A 15,050-nucleotide genomic window follows, 5' to 3' on the forward strand; every position below is an offset into this window, starting at 1 on the left:
AGGTGGAAGATCATTCCAAGTAGAATAGTTGATTGTTTCGGCAGGCCAGAGTGTCTCGAGTTTAGTCAAAGCCTTCCTAAGGAGCCGAATGCATAAAGGTTGTGTTTAAGTCAGAGTTACGCTCGCGTAGTAGTATCATCATCATTAATCTGCGTCATATAGTGCTGTAAAGTGTTTGCCTTAATAATTTAAATCGCCGTTTTTCATCTCCCAAAAGCGCAGACAAACTAGCGAACACACGGGTGAAGATTAATTTTTATCGAAAGATTTGCACGTACACACGTGCCTTAAGCTCGTTATTTAAGTGATCCTAGCTTGGGATCAATATTTTTGCAAGTACGTTTCAATTTCTGCGTGTTTTGCACCGATTTTAAACTGTTACAAACTATTATTTTGGGGAAGTAAGAAGAAGAAAAAAAACGAACGGTACGAACATTTCTTTTCGTTTTCATCTTGTTCGAGATCAGAGGTCGTTGAACTAGGTCTTGCTAAGCACATCAACACTGTCTCTCTCTCTCGTGTGCATGTGTGTGAATAATAAGGCGCAAATTCGATACACTTTTGCAAATAAAATTGCCCAAAAAGCTTACCGACTGCAAAAGAAAGAAGAAAGCGAAAAGGGAACAAGTGCAACGAGTATGATGAAATTCGTTAATTCGGACACGACGACAATGTCGTTGCGGCATGGTGAACAATATGAAAATTGTTCGGAGCTGCTTATCGAAACAGGTTAGTTGGCCCCGGCAGGTTGTAAGGGAGATTCGTTTTGCTTTATATGTAGTGTCCGTTAATTTCATGTGTGGTAACGTCCTCCTGTCGTGTCGGTGGCTGTTGGTTTCTATGTGTGTGTTTGTACAGTACTAGCATAGATGTAGTGGTGTATAGTAGCATTCATGGCATGCTGCGGGGTTTTTTTAAATTTTCTGTCGATGAATGCGTAAGTACGAAACCACTTGCACATCATCCGGCGCCGCCATTTTCCTAACTCAGTTTCTGCTCTTGCCTTGCTGTGATTCGGTTCAGATATGACATCGCTCGAAGAATTGGACCCAGCTATCCTGAGCTGCGGTTTGCCGGCCATCGTACTCAACGAGGAGGATTTAACAACGACGATGGGTACACCGACGGCGACGCAAAATCCGCTTCCGTCGTCCCTGATGGCTTCCTGTTCCTTCGGCGTCGCTACCGTCACCGCCGCTAACGTGATCCGCTATACGGTCGCCCATTTGCTGGCCCTCAGAAAGAGCCCGTTCTCCCATCGACGCCCGGCCGCAATCGACGATCCGCGTACGGCACTGTTTCCGATATGGAGCCGTACCGGGTTTAACCATCATCAGGACCGGGTACGCCGGGTGAGCGGTAGCGATGAGGATTTACTTCTCGGTGGCGGTAGTGGTGCTTACGGTCGCAAACCGAACGATCGTCAACGCGACAATGGCTTCAATCCGCCAAGGTAACACACGGAAAATTGGCACCGAAGTGCGGGAGAGACGACACAGTTATTTTCCTTCTTATCAATCTTCTCGCAGATTTCGACGTAATCATGAGTTTAGCAACCGGAATCATCACGTAATCGTGAAGAGCTACAATGCAAGTGACCCGTGCGGTGGTGGACAAAGCGGTGCGATGCGCCTACAGGATACGATCATCGAGGAGGAACCGGAATGGGTAGTCGCTGGTCCAACTTCCCGTCTGGACACGATCGAATTGCGTGGGTTTGATGAAGATATGAGCCGCACCGTGGCGGAATCGATGAAGACATCACCGCCCTGTGGAAAACAGCGCGGTGTCTTCTTCGACGAGCTGCTGCACTACGAACACGTACATCCGAAGCATGGTAATAAACATGACCTTTCGGGTGGTGCTGGTGATGGGGAGAGTGTATCCACGTCGAACAATGGTTCTCCACCGCCGGCTCGCAGTACACCGACGAAGGGTGGTCCAGACATGAACAACAACAGCACCGGCCATGGAAGGAAGCTATCCGGTATGGCGACAGGCTCTTCCTCTTCCGTTAGTGGTGGTGTGAATGTTACCAACTTTGAGGAACTCATGAAATTTGATTCGATCCTCGGCGATTCGGGTGAATCCACTAGTTCCCGGTTCAATAAGTACTACCATCGTGGAACCGGTGGTGGAGCTGCTTCCTCCGGGTCTGGGACTGGAGGAGGACATCATTATCAGCATCATTACTCGCAGCAGCAGCAGCAGCAGCAGCATCAGCAACATCACGTTCGTTTCGCACTCGATCGGAACACCCATCATTACAACAACACACAACAGCACCGGCAGGCCGGTTCGGGTCGTTTGTCTGCTTCGGCTCTTCAGCATCCACCTGCCGGGGTCGAACCGTTCTTCCCCGGTACCAGCGGTTCCGCGCCCGCCTCCTCCTCACCGTCCCCCGGTGACGCAAAGTCCTTCCAACGCCTGCTGGAAATGTTAGCCGCCCAAAACCAGCGCAATTATCAACAGCACCAGCAACACTACTTACTGCAGTTATTGCAAAACTGTCAAGAGACGGAAACGCTTCGTCAGATGCTACTGAAGAAATGTTCCCTAGAGAATGCAACCGCAGCCGCTTCCGCTAACTTTGCAGGCGGTCAGCAAAACCAGCGCATTCCAACGCAAGCCGAATTGCAGCAGCACACGCAATCCATCATGAAGCAGGCACTGTTGCGTAAGAAGATTGCCGAACAAAGCCGCTATTTGCTGGAACAGCAGCAACAGATCGGTCAGGAACCGATACCGGCTGTACAGCAGCTTATACAGTCAATCTGCCCGAACGTACAGCGCAGTCTGTCGGCCTTGGCCGGCAATGGATCGACGCCGCATGTTGGTACGGATGGTAGAAACGAACCCGGTTCTGTAGGAGGCAGCCTGTTTGCTGGGGGAAATCGTGTCCAAATGAGACCTTTAAACAGACGCTACTAGCAGCTGGGCCAAAACACCCGGAAGAAGGCGAGGAAGGGCGTTTCCTGAGTAATGTATTGCGGTTTGCTTGTTTAGCTACTCGCTTGCAAGCTAATGGACCCAATCGAAAGATTTTGCATTTCATTTTATACTACTTTCATTCGGAATTATCATTTTCTAATTCCACACAAACACACATACTCGCACACTGAAGGCAGATGTTTGATTTAATTATTGATCGTTGAATTCATCCTTCATTTTATAAAGTGTACTACTCACTCTACTACTGCCTGTCTTTGTGTTATGTGCGTTTTTTTTGCTTAAGGAAATATTGGAAAATGAATATGTATCACGGGCAGCCTCATTAGGGCAATATGTGTTAGGGCAGCCTCATAGATTTAATAACGATCAGTTTAATTGTTTATTGAGAGCACCACTGCGACATTCATTTCGTTGATGCTGTTGAGGGAAATTTTCTTCAAATTGATTCTTTTTTTTGTGGTAAAACAATACCTAAAACAGTTAAAACTGATCCTCCGCTCGTTAAAAGTTTAATGTTTTGTGTTCTAAAGCCGATAGAAAGGTCCACATGGCCAATCACGTTCCTGGCATGTGTACATATTCGAACCAACGGATCGATTTTCCGTAAGTTCACGGTGCAATATTTTAATGTATTATTTTTCCACTTTATGTAAATCACGAAACACGAAGATCAGCAAACTATTTTCGTATGTACGATCGGTTCAGGCAACCAGAGCTTCTCTTTAGATGTAATGTACTAAAACATAACTAACGTTTTTCCCCCCTTTATCAGGTTGGAGAGGTATGAAGGTATAGTAAAAGAGCAGTGGCGCATCAGTTTGCAAGGTTAGTAAATGAGCAATTTTACGTCCCAACTTTCCGATAGGCTGCTAACATACTTTATCACAAACTTTCATTAAATGTAAAACAATTTGTCATGTTTGATTGTTTTTTTTCTGCGACAAAAAAGCGAAAGCGCAGAGCTTGGTAATGTTTATTTTCCTTTGATGATTTCGACAACGTTAGCTAAGTGTAGGTAGTGTTGCAGGGTCACAGCATATAAGGGAAGTTTAGGTCGGAGCATATTTGAAATCAAAATGTTTGTGTGATTGTTTCCGTTAGCACAGGTGGATGGATTTTTTTCTTTTTCAATTTCAAATAAAAATGATTATATGTGCGCGTTTATCGATCGGTGTTCAACATTTAAATTGATTTGTATCAAAAGGGTAGAAAGAATTTCTTCGTCGAATCAACTTGCGCTGCATCCAAAGTATAGTCTACGTTTATAATTATGATAAGGAGCCCCGTGGTTGGTGCCGAATCGAAGATGAATACGATTCTATTGACGCGACGAATAATCGATGACAATGGAGCGATCGATGCAACTATCGAAAGTACAACGAATAAATGACTGAACGATCGACTTGAAAGTCCTTAGGTGAGCATTCTAAAAAGTCCTTATTTACTAGTTGTAATGAGACAGAGACTTGTAATAGAACTAAGATCTTATATAAATTTAGAAACAGGCATTGTATTGTTAAACTTTGCCTCACTATTGACCGCCAAAGCACAATTCAAGGTCTCGTTCGGGTGCTATTTACTGAAAGTTTCCTATCCTGTAGGCTCCCTATGTAGGCTAATTCTGTATTTAAATCTCACACATCCATCCGTTTCTGGCCGGAAACGAGTTTTTGCATGCGGATAAAAGTGACACACTTTTGGCACAATTGCAGCACAACTCTCGTCCAGGTTATACGGAGGGATTCGGTGTGTTCCGTTGTTGGTTAGGATTGCGATTTAACGCTTGCTTTGATCATTTGGTTGTTTGTTTGTGTTTTGCCTGTGATCGTGGGTTATGAGTTTCATCAAATGGCGTACACTAAACAATGTGTTCCTATTGGCAGGTTTTTGGGTGCGGTTTAAGGTGGGCGGCGGGGGGAGACAGTGGTCATATGTTTCCGGTTAGGATTTTGATACGGTGGTGTAGTGTACTACTCACTAGTACTACCCGCCACAACCACGAAACCTATTTGTTCGCTATTGTAGGCGAATTTTGTTGCACTTTGTAGCAGTTCCCGGGTTTGTGAGGGATCGGGGAGTTCTGTTGGCGAGTGGTGAGTTTTTCAATTATTTGCGGGCACAATTGTGCTTGTATCTGTAGTTTTTTTCTTCGTTTATTCGTACAGCAAACTGGATGAAGAGGAATCGAGACCCCAGGTGTATGTGTGTGTGTGTTATGGACGGTTGTTTTCGTCCTCGTTGGCGTTGATTTTCAGCACCAACTGTTTCGCCATCCTCCCTCGAGGCGTTAGTAGCTCGGCCGGTTTTCTTTCTTGCTGATGACTTTTCGGCACCGGGTTCAATGGATTGCCTCTCTTGTCGTTTCTAGCCATTGGTGAAATTGACGGCGGCAAGTGGCATCCTTTTTGGGGCGATGGTAGCAGACGATTTGACATGATGTTATTCGGCACTGAATGCCGCTGGCCAGGTTAGTTTGGACACTGGTTCGAATATCCCAATTGCCCTTGTCAAGGGTGGGACGCATATTCAGAACGAGCAGGTTAACCCGCCCCGACTACCGGAAGCAGCTTACCGTGGTTTTCGTTCCGACTCACCAAACAACTATCGATGAGAACCAACCGGTTTCGCTGACATCCGGTATGGAAATGGCGCAATGGAAAGAGATCTGTCTCTTAAGGCAAACTTGTGCCATCGGTGCTATTTATGATGACCGTTGATGATTTCAAATGCCGGGTTGTACCCGGTGCCGCATTCGGCCGGTGTTTGAATTTTCATTTGCCAATTTTGTGCCAACACGGTGGGGTGAAGCTTTCGAGTGTTCGTTGTGTTGCCGTGAGTGTGCTTAGCTTTTTGATAAAGCATTTATCCGATGAGGATGTCTTTTTTTCTTTTTTGGTTGATAACGCGCAATATTGAAATGTGTGGCCCTGATGTTTGGTTGAAAAACAAATAGGTCAATATCGTATGCTTTCGTACGTTCTAAATGATTCGTGGTGTATTATGTAATTGGTGTAAGTGGTTGTATTTGACACATGGTTGTAGAAAGCAGCTTTACATTCAACTCCATTTTGTGATTTTAGGTGATTGTTTTGTAAGTTAAATGTCACGAACATATGGAGCAAAGTTAGGCGAAGAGTTGGTTGTCACCAAGGGCCCCAACCAGCTAGGTGGGAGTGAAGAACGGAAAAATGTATGAATGTTGGTAGCAGAAGAAAACCTTTCTTCTAGCCACGGCACACTTCCTATCACGGTGTTATGCGAAAGGGCCTTTTTTCTAAGTAATTAAATGTCCTTTTAAAGCATTTCCATACTAATCACAACAGTGTTTTATATTATTAAAAAATGTTAATATGCTTTCCACGCTTTTTTTCACGCCATAAATGTAAGAACAGATTTGATCGAGAGCAGCAAAAAGGTTTTTGTTACGAGGCTTTATTCATTCGTCGCTGAAGCAGGAAAGAGAAGTGTGCGTGAGAGAATGAGATGCGAGAACGATAAGATCGGACGATCACTTCGCCAATTATGGTTGTGTAGGTATGACGTGATAACGAAGCAGAAGAGATGGTGATCATGAGCTCACGAGATAAAGAGAAACGATCAGTAGTGTTCGGACCGCGATACAATAGAGATGTGAAAAAAAGCTCTCGGTAGAACATTCAGCAAAAGTTTTTTTTTGTGCGCAAAAAGTGGCGTCCTTTCCTCGGGCATCTATTTGCACGTGTACAAATTGTATAAATCGGATATTATGCTATCGTTGTGATCGTGGTTATGCGACAAAAAGATTTGTTCCATCTATACTTCCTTACTCTTACGTTAAATTCATCATTGTGGTCAGCGCAGTTTGCTGTACGCTAACGCCAACGGGTACGTGTGTGAGTGTAACCGTAAATTTATAATAAGTGCGTGTACTATGCGTGTACTAAGCGTGCAAATTATTTGCATTTGTATTGCGCGCTGCTTTTTGACAACAAGTTTTGTCGTAAAACCATGCCATAAATGTTAGATATTTTATTTTTTTCGTACCCTCCATGCAAGCCTCGGCTAGTGCATAAAATTTGGAATTAATAAAAGAATAAAATAAATAAATAAAATAAAAAAAACTTTCGGTGGTTGTTGTGGAAAGTGTACAGAAGAAAATTGCAAGTGTTGGTTTTTTTTTTGGTGAAAAAAGTAATTTCCATTTCTTAATGAGCTTATCGCTTAGTGCGTGAATTCGTGATTCAATTATTGCGTGAAAAATGTTGCCATTGTAGGCGAGGGTGTTGTTTTTGTTAAATGTGCCACAGCCAAAATGTAGGGTTATGTAAAAAAAGAAATGTTAATTGTCTGTAGAAGTAAAAGGGCCGTGATGAAGCATTTTTCCTGTGGTTTATGAAAGTAAAGTGTCCTTGCATATTAACTATCAGTTACCCAGGTAAGTAAAACACTTTTAATCAGAAATATTTAAAAAAATTAAATAAAAAAAATATTAAAAAGAAGAAAGATTTTTTACTAGCAGCAATTGATAGGACAGTTTCTGGCATATTTCAGTTTATAAGATAAGGCAGCAAGGATGCAAATAAGGATGCAAAATGTCGTGTATTTCTTGTAAGGCTCAAAAACAAAAGTTTACCTAAAAGCCTTTTCACATAACAAGGACTCTATTTACCATTGGGTGGCAGGGAGTGCTTATGAAAAATCTCTATGAACAATCAGTCCTTTTACCAAATTTCAATCGTCTTTAAAACACCCTATCACTATATTAGCAAGTGAAGTTTCAATAATCTTGTAATCGTCTTTATGTTGTTTTAAAATTTCTCCACCGTAACATTTCAATAACGGTTATCCTTTCGGTAAACGAAGAGACAAAAAAAGGGCGCAAATCGACAGGGCATTAAACGTTCAAATATCACTTCAACGTTACCGTTCAAGATATCCTGTATCTAGGTGCGTCAAGCGCTTCTTTTCCTGTGCACGTGTGCAATCAGCATCTGCACTGATCTCGACCAATTTCTCGCAGCCGTCCGCAATTTTCCTCATTTGCCCGTGCAGCTTGATACTTAACGCATGATCAACTGTCAAAACAGCATCGGTACCAACCCCGTATCGCACGTGCAGCCGCACTTGAATCACCTCGAGAGAATTTAAGAATTTGTCTCGGGCTCAATGTTTTGTGTGGTTCAATTAGGGAAAATATGGATTCCCATCCACAAAAAGCGGAAGGGTTGTTTTGTTGCAGTGGAATATACTGCACGCGTAACAATGGCTGTCAAAAATAGATCACTTCAGCAGTGAACGGAAACATCGGAAACCCTCTTTTCCTTAGGTTTTGTTGTTTCGTTGGGAAAGCATCGAACGTTTTTGTGCTGTTTGAAATGCATGTCAAAAGTTTGTTGAAACACGTGGTAACATGTTAATTAATTATAATGCATTGAAGTTGGCAACATGATACGCTTATTGGTGTATCAATCTTGCTCACCATGAAATGAATTATTTAAATTACTTTAGTAATTATTTAAGAAAAAAATATTTTAATGATTATTTGTGATAAAATAGTAACTTGGCTTTAAAACCCATTGAACAGCTTCGCGAAATTTCGGATCGATTTTTTGTTGCGATATTTACCAAACAGGTTGTAGTTTTTCGAGGTTCCAAAATGTAAGAGGATTTATTCCATTTTTCTAGCCCTATTTATAAGTTTTTTCATGAGTGTTCCTATCGTGAGAGACCATCTCACTACTCACTATTTTCTCACTACTCACTTGACGAAACTAGCTTTCGTCAAATGGCCCTCTTGACGTCTACGCGTCAACATACTCCCCCCCATGACAGAACGTCATAAAGAAAACAAAACAAGTTACACGTGCTACTAAGCAGACGGCTTCGCAACAGGTAACAGACAAATTTTAGTTACTGGACGCGTAATTATACCTTTCGCCGTTTTCAGCTTCACCACACGCGTAAGCTGATCCTCTCCGGGATGTATTTCGACAATGCGTGCGAGGGGCCATCGGGTGATGGGAAGCGAATCGTCCACTAGGATGACCAGTCTGCCAGGTACTATCTCACTACGGTTCACCACCTTGTTATCCTTCTGCATCTCCTGCAGATATTCTGTTGCCCAATGCTTCCAGAAGCGTTGAACAAGCAATTGCCAGCTCTGCAATTCGTCTAACGTGTAGGCCTTCAAGCGGGTGTAGTCGGGAACAGGCACCGCATGCATCGACGTGCCAATAAGGAAGTGCGCAGGAGTAAGCGCCGCCAGATCATTCGGGTCATCCGTCAGCGGCAACAAAGGACGCGAGTTCATTGCCGCTTCTATCTGCTGCAGAATGGTGCAGTACCCTTCATACGACAGCCTCGAACTGCCTAGGTGCCGATAGAGATGTCGTTTGGCCGTCTTTACCGCGGCTTCCCACAATCCACCGAAATGTGGGGCCTTAGGTGGGGTAAAGTGCCAAGTGATACCCAAGTCGGAACATTTGGATGCGATGACGTTTTGTAGCTGATCGTTCTGAAACAATTCAAACAGTTCATTAAGTTCGTGTGCTGCACCCTCAAAGTTTTTCCCATTATCCGAGTGTATATCAGATGGTAATCCGCGCCGGGATGTAAACCGATGCAAAGCGGCCAAGAATCCTGCAGTGGTGAGATCGCCAACCAGCTCCAGGTGAACCGCCTTGGTTGAAAAGCACACGAACACACACAAGTAACATTTAGTGGCAGCAGCTCTCTTGTGTGTTGGTTTGAGGTAAAACGGCCCGGCGTAGTCCACTCCGGTTACGGAGAACGGCCGGCTTGGGGTGATGCGTTGGTACGGGAGTTGTCCCGTTTGTTGTTGCGTAAGCGACGGATCTTGTCGTATGCAACGAAAACAATTCCTTACTATTCCTTTCACTAGACGTCGTCCGTCGAGTGGCCAATACTCCTCTCGTATCTGGGAAAGCAATAGTCTTCCCCCGCCATGCATAAGCTTTTCGTGGTAGTGGACTGCGATGAGATGAGCTAGCTTATGGTTCTTGGGGAGCACGATGGGATGCTTAGACTGGTAAGGAAGCTGTGCAAGCTTCAAACGCCCTCCCACTCGTACTATTCCTTCTTCGTCGAGAAATGGATTCAACCGTCTTAGAGGTGAGTGTTTTCCCACGGTTTCTCCTATTTTCAGTAGTCGGATTTCCGATGAAAACTCGTCTTGCTGCGCCAGTTTGCATAGTACGATTTTCGCGGCTTCGATGAACTTGGGTGTAATCGACAATGCAGCGGAGGTAAACGGTGCTGACGGTTGCGTACGTATCTTGTGTTTTGTGTTGTGTATAAAACGTGTGCAGTATGCGATTATGCGTAACAATTTGGTATATGACGACGACAAATTGAACCAAGGGTGAATGGTATGTATATTGGCGACTGCAGCACTCACCTGACGAGTTTCCATATCCGTTTCAGTAGCCAGTGATGGATTCGAAATAGGCCAGTTAGAGGCAGGTAAAGCCAACCAATCGGGACCACAACGCCACATCGAACTTTTCAGCATCTCAGCTGCGGACATCCCTCGGGACACCAGGTCTGCAGGATTCGATGTACCGGGAATGTGCTTCCATTGTCGGGGATGCGAATAATTCTGGATCTCAGCAACACGATTCGCCACGAATGTTTTCCAGGTGTTGGGTGGAGACGCAATCCAGTTTAGCGTCACAGTTGAATCCGACCAGAAAACCGATTCGGTCGCATCGATTTTCATCGCCCGTCGAACACGATGATGCAGATGTACTGCTAGCACGGCTGCGCAAAGCTCCAATCTCGGTAACGTAACACGTTTCAGTGGAGCCACCCGAGATTTCGACGCGAGCAGAGTCACTCGTACCTGTGCCTGCTGGTCCTCACAACGAGCGTAAATACAGGCACCATATGCAACCTCTGACGCGTCTGCAAATATATGGAACTGTATTTCAGAGTTAGGTAAAAGCACATAACGTTCACTTTTGAAGTCAGCCAAATCCTTCCAGTCGTCAGTAACCGATTTCCATTTGTTGCAGATATGTGCAGGAACCGGATCATCCCACCCGATTTTCTGCAGCCACAACTCCTGCATCAGCAGTTTCGCGCGTATGATGACTGGAGCGATCAACCCAAGAGGATCAAACATTCGAGCAATGTTTGACAATATGGACCGCATGGTGATGCTGGTGGTTTCCATTGTTACCGTCGACTCGAAACACAAAACGTCGAGTTCGGGCTTCCAAGCGATGCCAAGTGCCTTTACCGTCTCGTTCGGCGCAAACTGCAGCGATGACTGTGTGCCGATGTGTTCCACTGGTAAACCGGTAAGCACGTCCAAACAGTTGGATGTCCACTTTCTGAGCTCAAACCCTCCCTTGGATAGCAACTCAGATAGCTGCTGACGAAGCTTGCGAGCTTCATCCACGCTGTTGGCTCCACCAATGAAGTCGTCAACGTAGAAATTGTGTTTCAGCGCAGGTGTAGCAAGTGGATAATCAGCACCTTCATCTTCCGCCAGCTGCAACAATGTACGAGTGGCCAAGAACGATGATGGAGACAAACCATATGTCACAGTATTCAACTCGTACAATTCAATCGGCGAATGCGGTGAGAAGCGGAAGAAGAGGCGAACCAATTTTCGATCATCGGGATGCAAAATGACTTGCCGATACATTTTTGCAATATCAGCTACAACAGCGATCTTGTAGGTACGAAAACGAAGAATGATGTCGATGAGTTCATCCTGAATTATGGGTCCAACCCGTAAAGCTTCATTCAGTGAATGTCCAGTCGACGTTTTAGCTGAGCCATCAAACACAACTCTAACCTTTGTAGTGGTACTTGATGCATTAAAAACTGGATGGTGTGGTAAATAATAAGCAGCTGTATCGTCACATTCAGTGCTTATACGAGACATGTGCCCCAGTTCCAAATACTCCTTCATGAACGTTTGATATGATTCTCGAAGTGCAGGATCGCGTTCCAATCTCCGCTCAAGAAGCTCGAAACGACGGAGGGCCTGTAATCTAGAAAGGCCGAGCTTTTGATCGAAGTCAGGCTGCTTTGGTAGGCGTACAATATATCTGCCGGTGTCGTCACGTTTGGTAGTGGTCTTGTAAAGGGTTTCACAATACCGTTCATCCGGTGAGTATGCGTCATTCACCGTTAAATCTTCTAATTGCCAAAATCGTTGTAGCGACTCCTCCAAAGATGCCATACAGACGACCCTATACGAAGCGTTGGAAACGGTTTTAGGTGCAGAACTTCCAACGGACGTTGCGCCGCTCACTACCCAACCAAAGACACTATTTATCATGACGGGTAGATGAGGTGCTGGATGGAACTGAGATGCATTCTCGAAAACTGTATGGTAATGACGAGCGCCAAGAATGATGTCAACGGGGGCAGCTTTATCGAACAACGGATCTGCTAAAGCGAAACCAGGTGGTATGGTCCAATCGTTGCGGTCAATATCGCGCGTCGGAATATTCGCAATCAAATTGTCTACGATCAACAACTCGGTGTTCACCGTAAACGAACTGGATCTAGAGACAATCTGGGCGTGTACGGATTCACGTACTGTTTTTGTAGATTGCCCAGCTCCAACAATAGTAATGTTCACATTACTTTTCTTTAAACGTAGCCGATGAGCGAGTCGATCGCTTATTAGATTCGGCTGCGATGCGCTGTCCAACAGCGCTCGCGCAGGATGAGCTATTCCGAAATCATCAATAATGTTGATCAACGCAGTTTGGAGTAAGACCTGCTCGGGTGCTTGCTGCAAAGCTGCTGCAAAAGTGCGTTGTGCGTTGTTGGTGGCTGTGTGATCTCTAGTGGTGTCGGGTGTGTGGTGCGGAAGTGCAGTAGTACTAGTGGTGTTGTGTACGTAGTGCAATTTCGTGTGGTGTGCCGCATTACAGTAACGGCATTTGTGCGGCGATGGGCAATCACGAGCCCTGTGATTCTCTCGCAGACAATTCAAACATAAACGCGCGGACATGGTAAAACGGTGACGCTCCTTCGGGTCCATCCCTTCGAATTGCGGGCATTTAAAAAGATAGTGCGCGGATTTGCATAACGTACAATTTGGCGTTTCATTTGATGTCGAAGCAAAACTGGCTTGGCGTGAAAAGGACATTCTCGGTGAGTGACTCAGGTCATGAACCTGTGACGTATGACGGTTGTTTACTAACAACGTCTCCAATACACGCATACGACGGTGAAGGAACGAAATTAAACTATCGTAACTCGGATCGGCGTTATTTGATGCGTGCTCTTCCCAATCGCGTAAGGTGATTATTGGGAGTTTAGTGCATAACAGATGCTCAAGAATGCTACCCCAAGTGTCCGTGTCTTCTCCCAAGTGCTGTAGAATCTTTTTATGCCGCTCAAATTCATCCACAAGATGGTGCAGTGTTGAAACGCTTTCCTTCTGGGCAGCAGGAATGGCAAACATTGCTTGCAAATGGCGTTTTCGCAGCAAATACTCGTTTGAGTATCGCTCGGTTAGCGTGTTCCATGCTAACTCATAATTAGCTGCACTTATGGTGATAGATTCTATCACTTGAGCCGCTTCACCTTTAACCGCGGCGCGCAAATAATGGAACTTTTGTATTGCCGGCAAATCTATGTTTGCGTGTATCAGGCACTCAAAGGTATCGCGGAATGTCAACCATTGCATATAATCTCCCGTGAATTCGGGCAGTGCAATAGTGGGTAGTTTGATGCCCTTTAACGGATTCAATCCGGTGCTCGTTTGTGGGATCGGAACTTGTTCTGATGGTAACTTAATCTGTAACTGCGATTGTACGTAGATCAGCCTATTCTCGAAATTCTCCCTTAGAGCAGCATTTTGCGCTATTTCTTCTGCAGTGGCAGCAGAATCTTCCAAACCTTGCTGAACACTTTCTAGATCAAGGCATAGCTTCTCGAACCTTTTTACACGTATTTCCACCTCTGCTTGGTCCCGTTCAGGAACGAAATCCTCCAAAAACTTCTCGTACCGCGAAAGAGACACCAACAAAATTGTCCGTCGGGACGCCAAGACAACGGGTTGCACGGGCATTGCGTAAGTGACTATGAGTGCGTGGGATTGACAGTGTTTTGCGTGCGGCGGCAAAATCAGCTGTGCGTTTCACAAAATCACGACGAATGTGATACGAAAGCAGGAAACGATGTTACGGTAACGGTGTGATGATCGAAATTCGCGATTAAAAACCAGGAGCAAGTACCATCCTGGTCACGGCACCATGAACAGCTTCGCGAAATTTCGGATCGATTTTTTGTTGCGATATTTACCAAACAGGTTGTAGTTTTTCGAGGTTCCAAAATGTAAGAGGATTTATTCCATTTTTCTAGCCCTATTTATAAGTTTTTTCATGAGTGTTCCTATCGTGAGAGACCATCTCACTACTCACTATTTTCTCACTACTCACTTGACGAAACTAGCTTTCGTCAAATGGCCCTCTTGACGTCTACGCGTCAACACCCATTTATGCTTTGACCTTGTTATGCCTCGATCCTCTATCAAAAATTATCTTGCAGGACAGTCAGTCTCTAGCATCTTCCTAAGATTTAAACACTTTTTTATATATTTATTTGCTTATTCAGAAGTAAGAACAAAACTACGAAAACCCTCGCATCTCATATTACAATTACCCATAAATCCATCGAAAAAGGAATCTTTCTAATTGGATCAACAAAAAAAATCTCTTATGCATGATTGTGCACAATACTGGGTAAAAGCAAGCATACGAAATTGGATAGCCCATTACCATCTGCAGTACGCTAATTTAATGATACGTAAACTTATTAAACATTTTGCAATCTGTATGGACATATCGCTGGCAGCGCATCCGCATTATTATTCTTATTAATTCTTGTCCTAGAAAGCGTGAAGGTTGTGAATTTGTGCCTAAAAAAGGGATCCAAGGGAACGGAAAAAATACCCGTGTGTAATGTTCACACAAGTTGAAAGCATGGTGAAGGGTAATGTTTTTTTTTATTATTATAAACACTTTTGCATATCAGTAGCATGAGAACTATGTTCCGATTGAAAGGATTTTTGTTTTACAATTTTTCAATCGATACGCAGCATATTTTTTTGTCTGAATTCTTACAAT

The 15,050-nt window shown here is 44.3% G+C and overlaps 2 protein-coding genes across 3 annotated transcripts; one reads left to right on the forward strand and one right to left on the reverse strand.

The window, feature by feature from the left end:
* The first annotated feature begins 16 nt into the window (after nucleotides 1-16).
* LOC125766322 (protein cup-like) lies at nucleotides 17-4,114 on the forward strand. Of its 2 annotated transcripts, none has more exons than XM_049432166.1 (3): nucleotides 17-729; nucleotides 1,024-1,453; nucleotides 1,530-4,114. In XM_049432166.1, the coding sequence occupies exons 1-3, from the start codon at nucleotides 525-527 to the stop codon at nucleotides 2,929-2,931; spliced, it is 2,037 nt and encodes a 678-aa protein (XP_049288123.1). In that variant the 5' UTR covers nucleotides 17-524; the 3' UTR covers nucleotides 2,932-4,114. The 2 variants fall into 2 exon arrangements, with proteins under 2 accessions (XP_049288123.1, XP_049288124.1); XM_049432167.1 differs by lacking the exon at nucleotides 17-729 and adding an exon at nucleotides 761-937.
* A 4,388-nt stretch (nucleotides 4,115-8,502) lies between these two features.
* On the reverse strand, nucleotides 8,503-11,602 carry LOC125774944 (uncharacterized). Its single transcript, XM_049445317.1, has 2 exons — nucleotides 10,349-11,602; nucleotides 8,503-9,445 (listed from the first exon to the last, which is right to left on the reverse strand). The coding sequence occupies exons 1-2, from the start codon at nucleotides 11,600-11,602 to the stop codon at nucleotides 8,801-8,803; spliced, it is 1,899 nt and encodes a 632-aa protein (XP_049301274.1). The 3' UTR covers nucleotides 8,503-8,800.
* Nucleotides 11,603-15,050: the final 3,448 nt, after the last annotated feature.

The sequence above is a fragment of the Anopheles funestus genome, chromosome 2RL, assembly GCF_943734845.2.
Source record: "Anopheles funestus chromosome 2RL, idAnoFuneDA-416_04, whole genome shotgun sequence".
NCBI classification, from domain to species: domain Eukaryota; kingdom Metazoa; phylum Arthropoda; class Insecta; order Diptera; family Culicidae; genus Anopheles; species Anopheles funestus.

Excerpts from the sequence above, each read along its gene's own strand:
- LOC125774944 (XM_049445317.1), bottom strand. The coding sequence starts at position 11,602 with ATGTATCGGCAAGTCATTTTGCATCCCGATGATCGAAAATTGGTTCGC. Across the intron at positions 9,446-10,348 it reads CGGATATGGAAACTCGTCAG|AACGATCAGCTACAAAACGT; the intron begins GTGAGTGCTGCA and ends GAATTGTTTCAG.
- LOC125766322 (XM_049432166.1), top strand. The coding sequence starts at position 525 with ATGTGTGTGAATAATAAGGCGCAAATTCGATACACTTTTGCAAATAAA. Across the intron at positions 730-1,023 it reads GGAGCTGCTTATCGAAACAG|ATATGACATCGCTCGAAGAA; the intron begins GTTAGTTGGCCC and ends GATTCGGTTCAG. Across the intron at positions 1,454-1,529 it reads AATGGCTTCAATCCGCCAAG|ATTTCGACGTAATCATGAGT; the intron begins GTAACACACGGA and ends ATCTTCTCGCAG.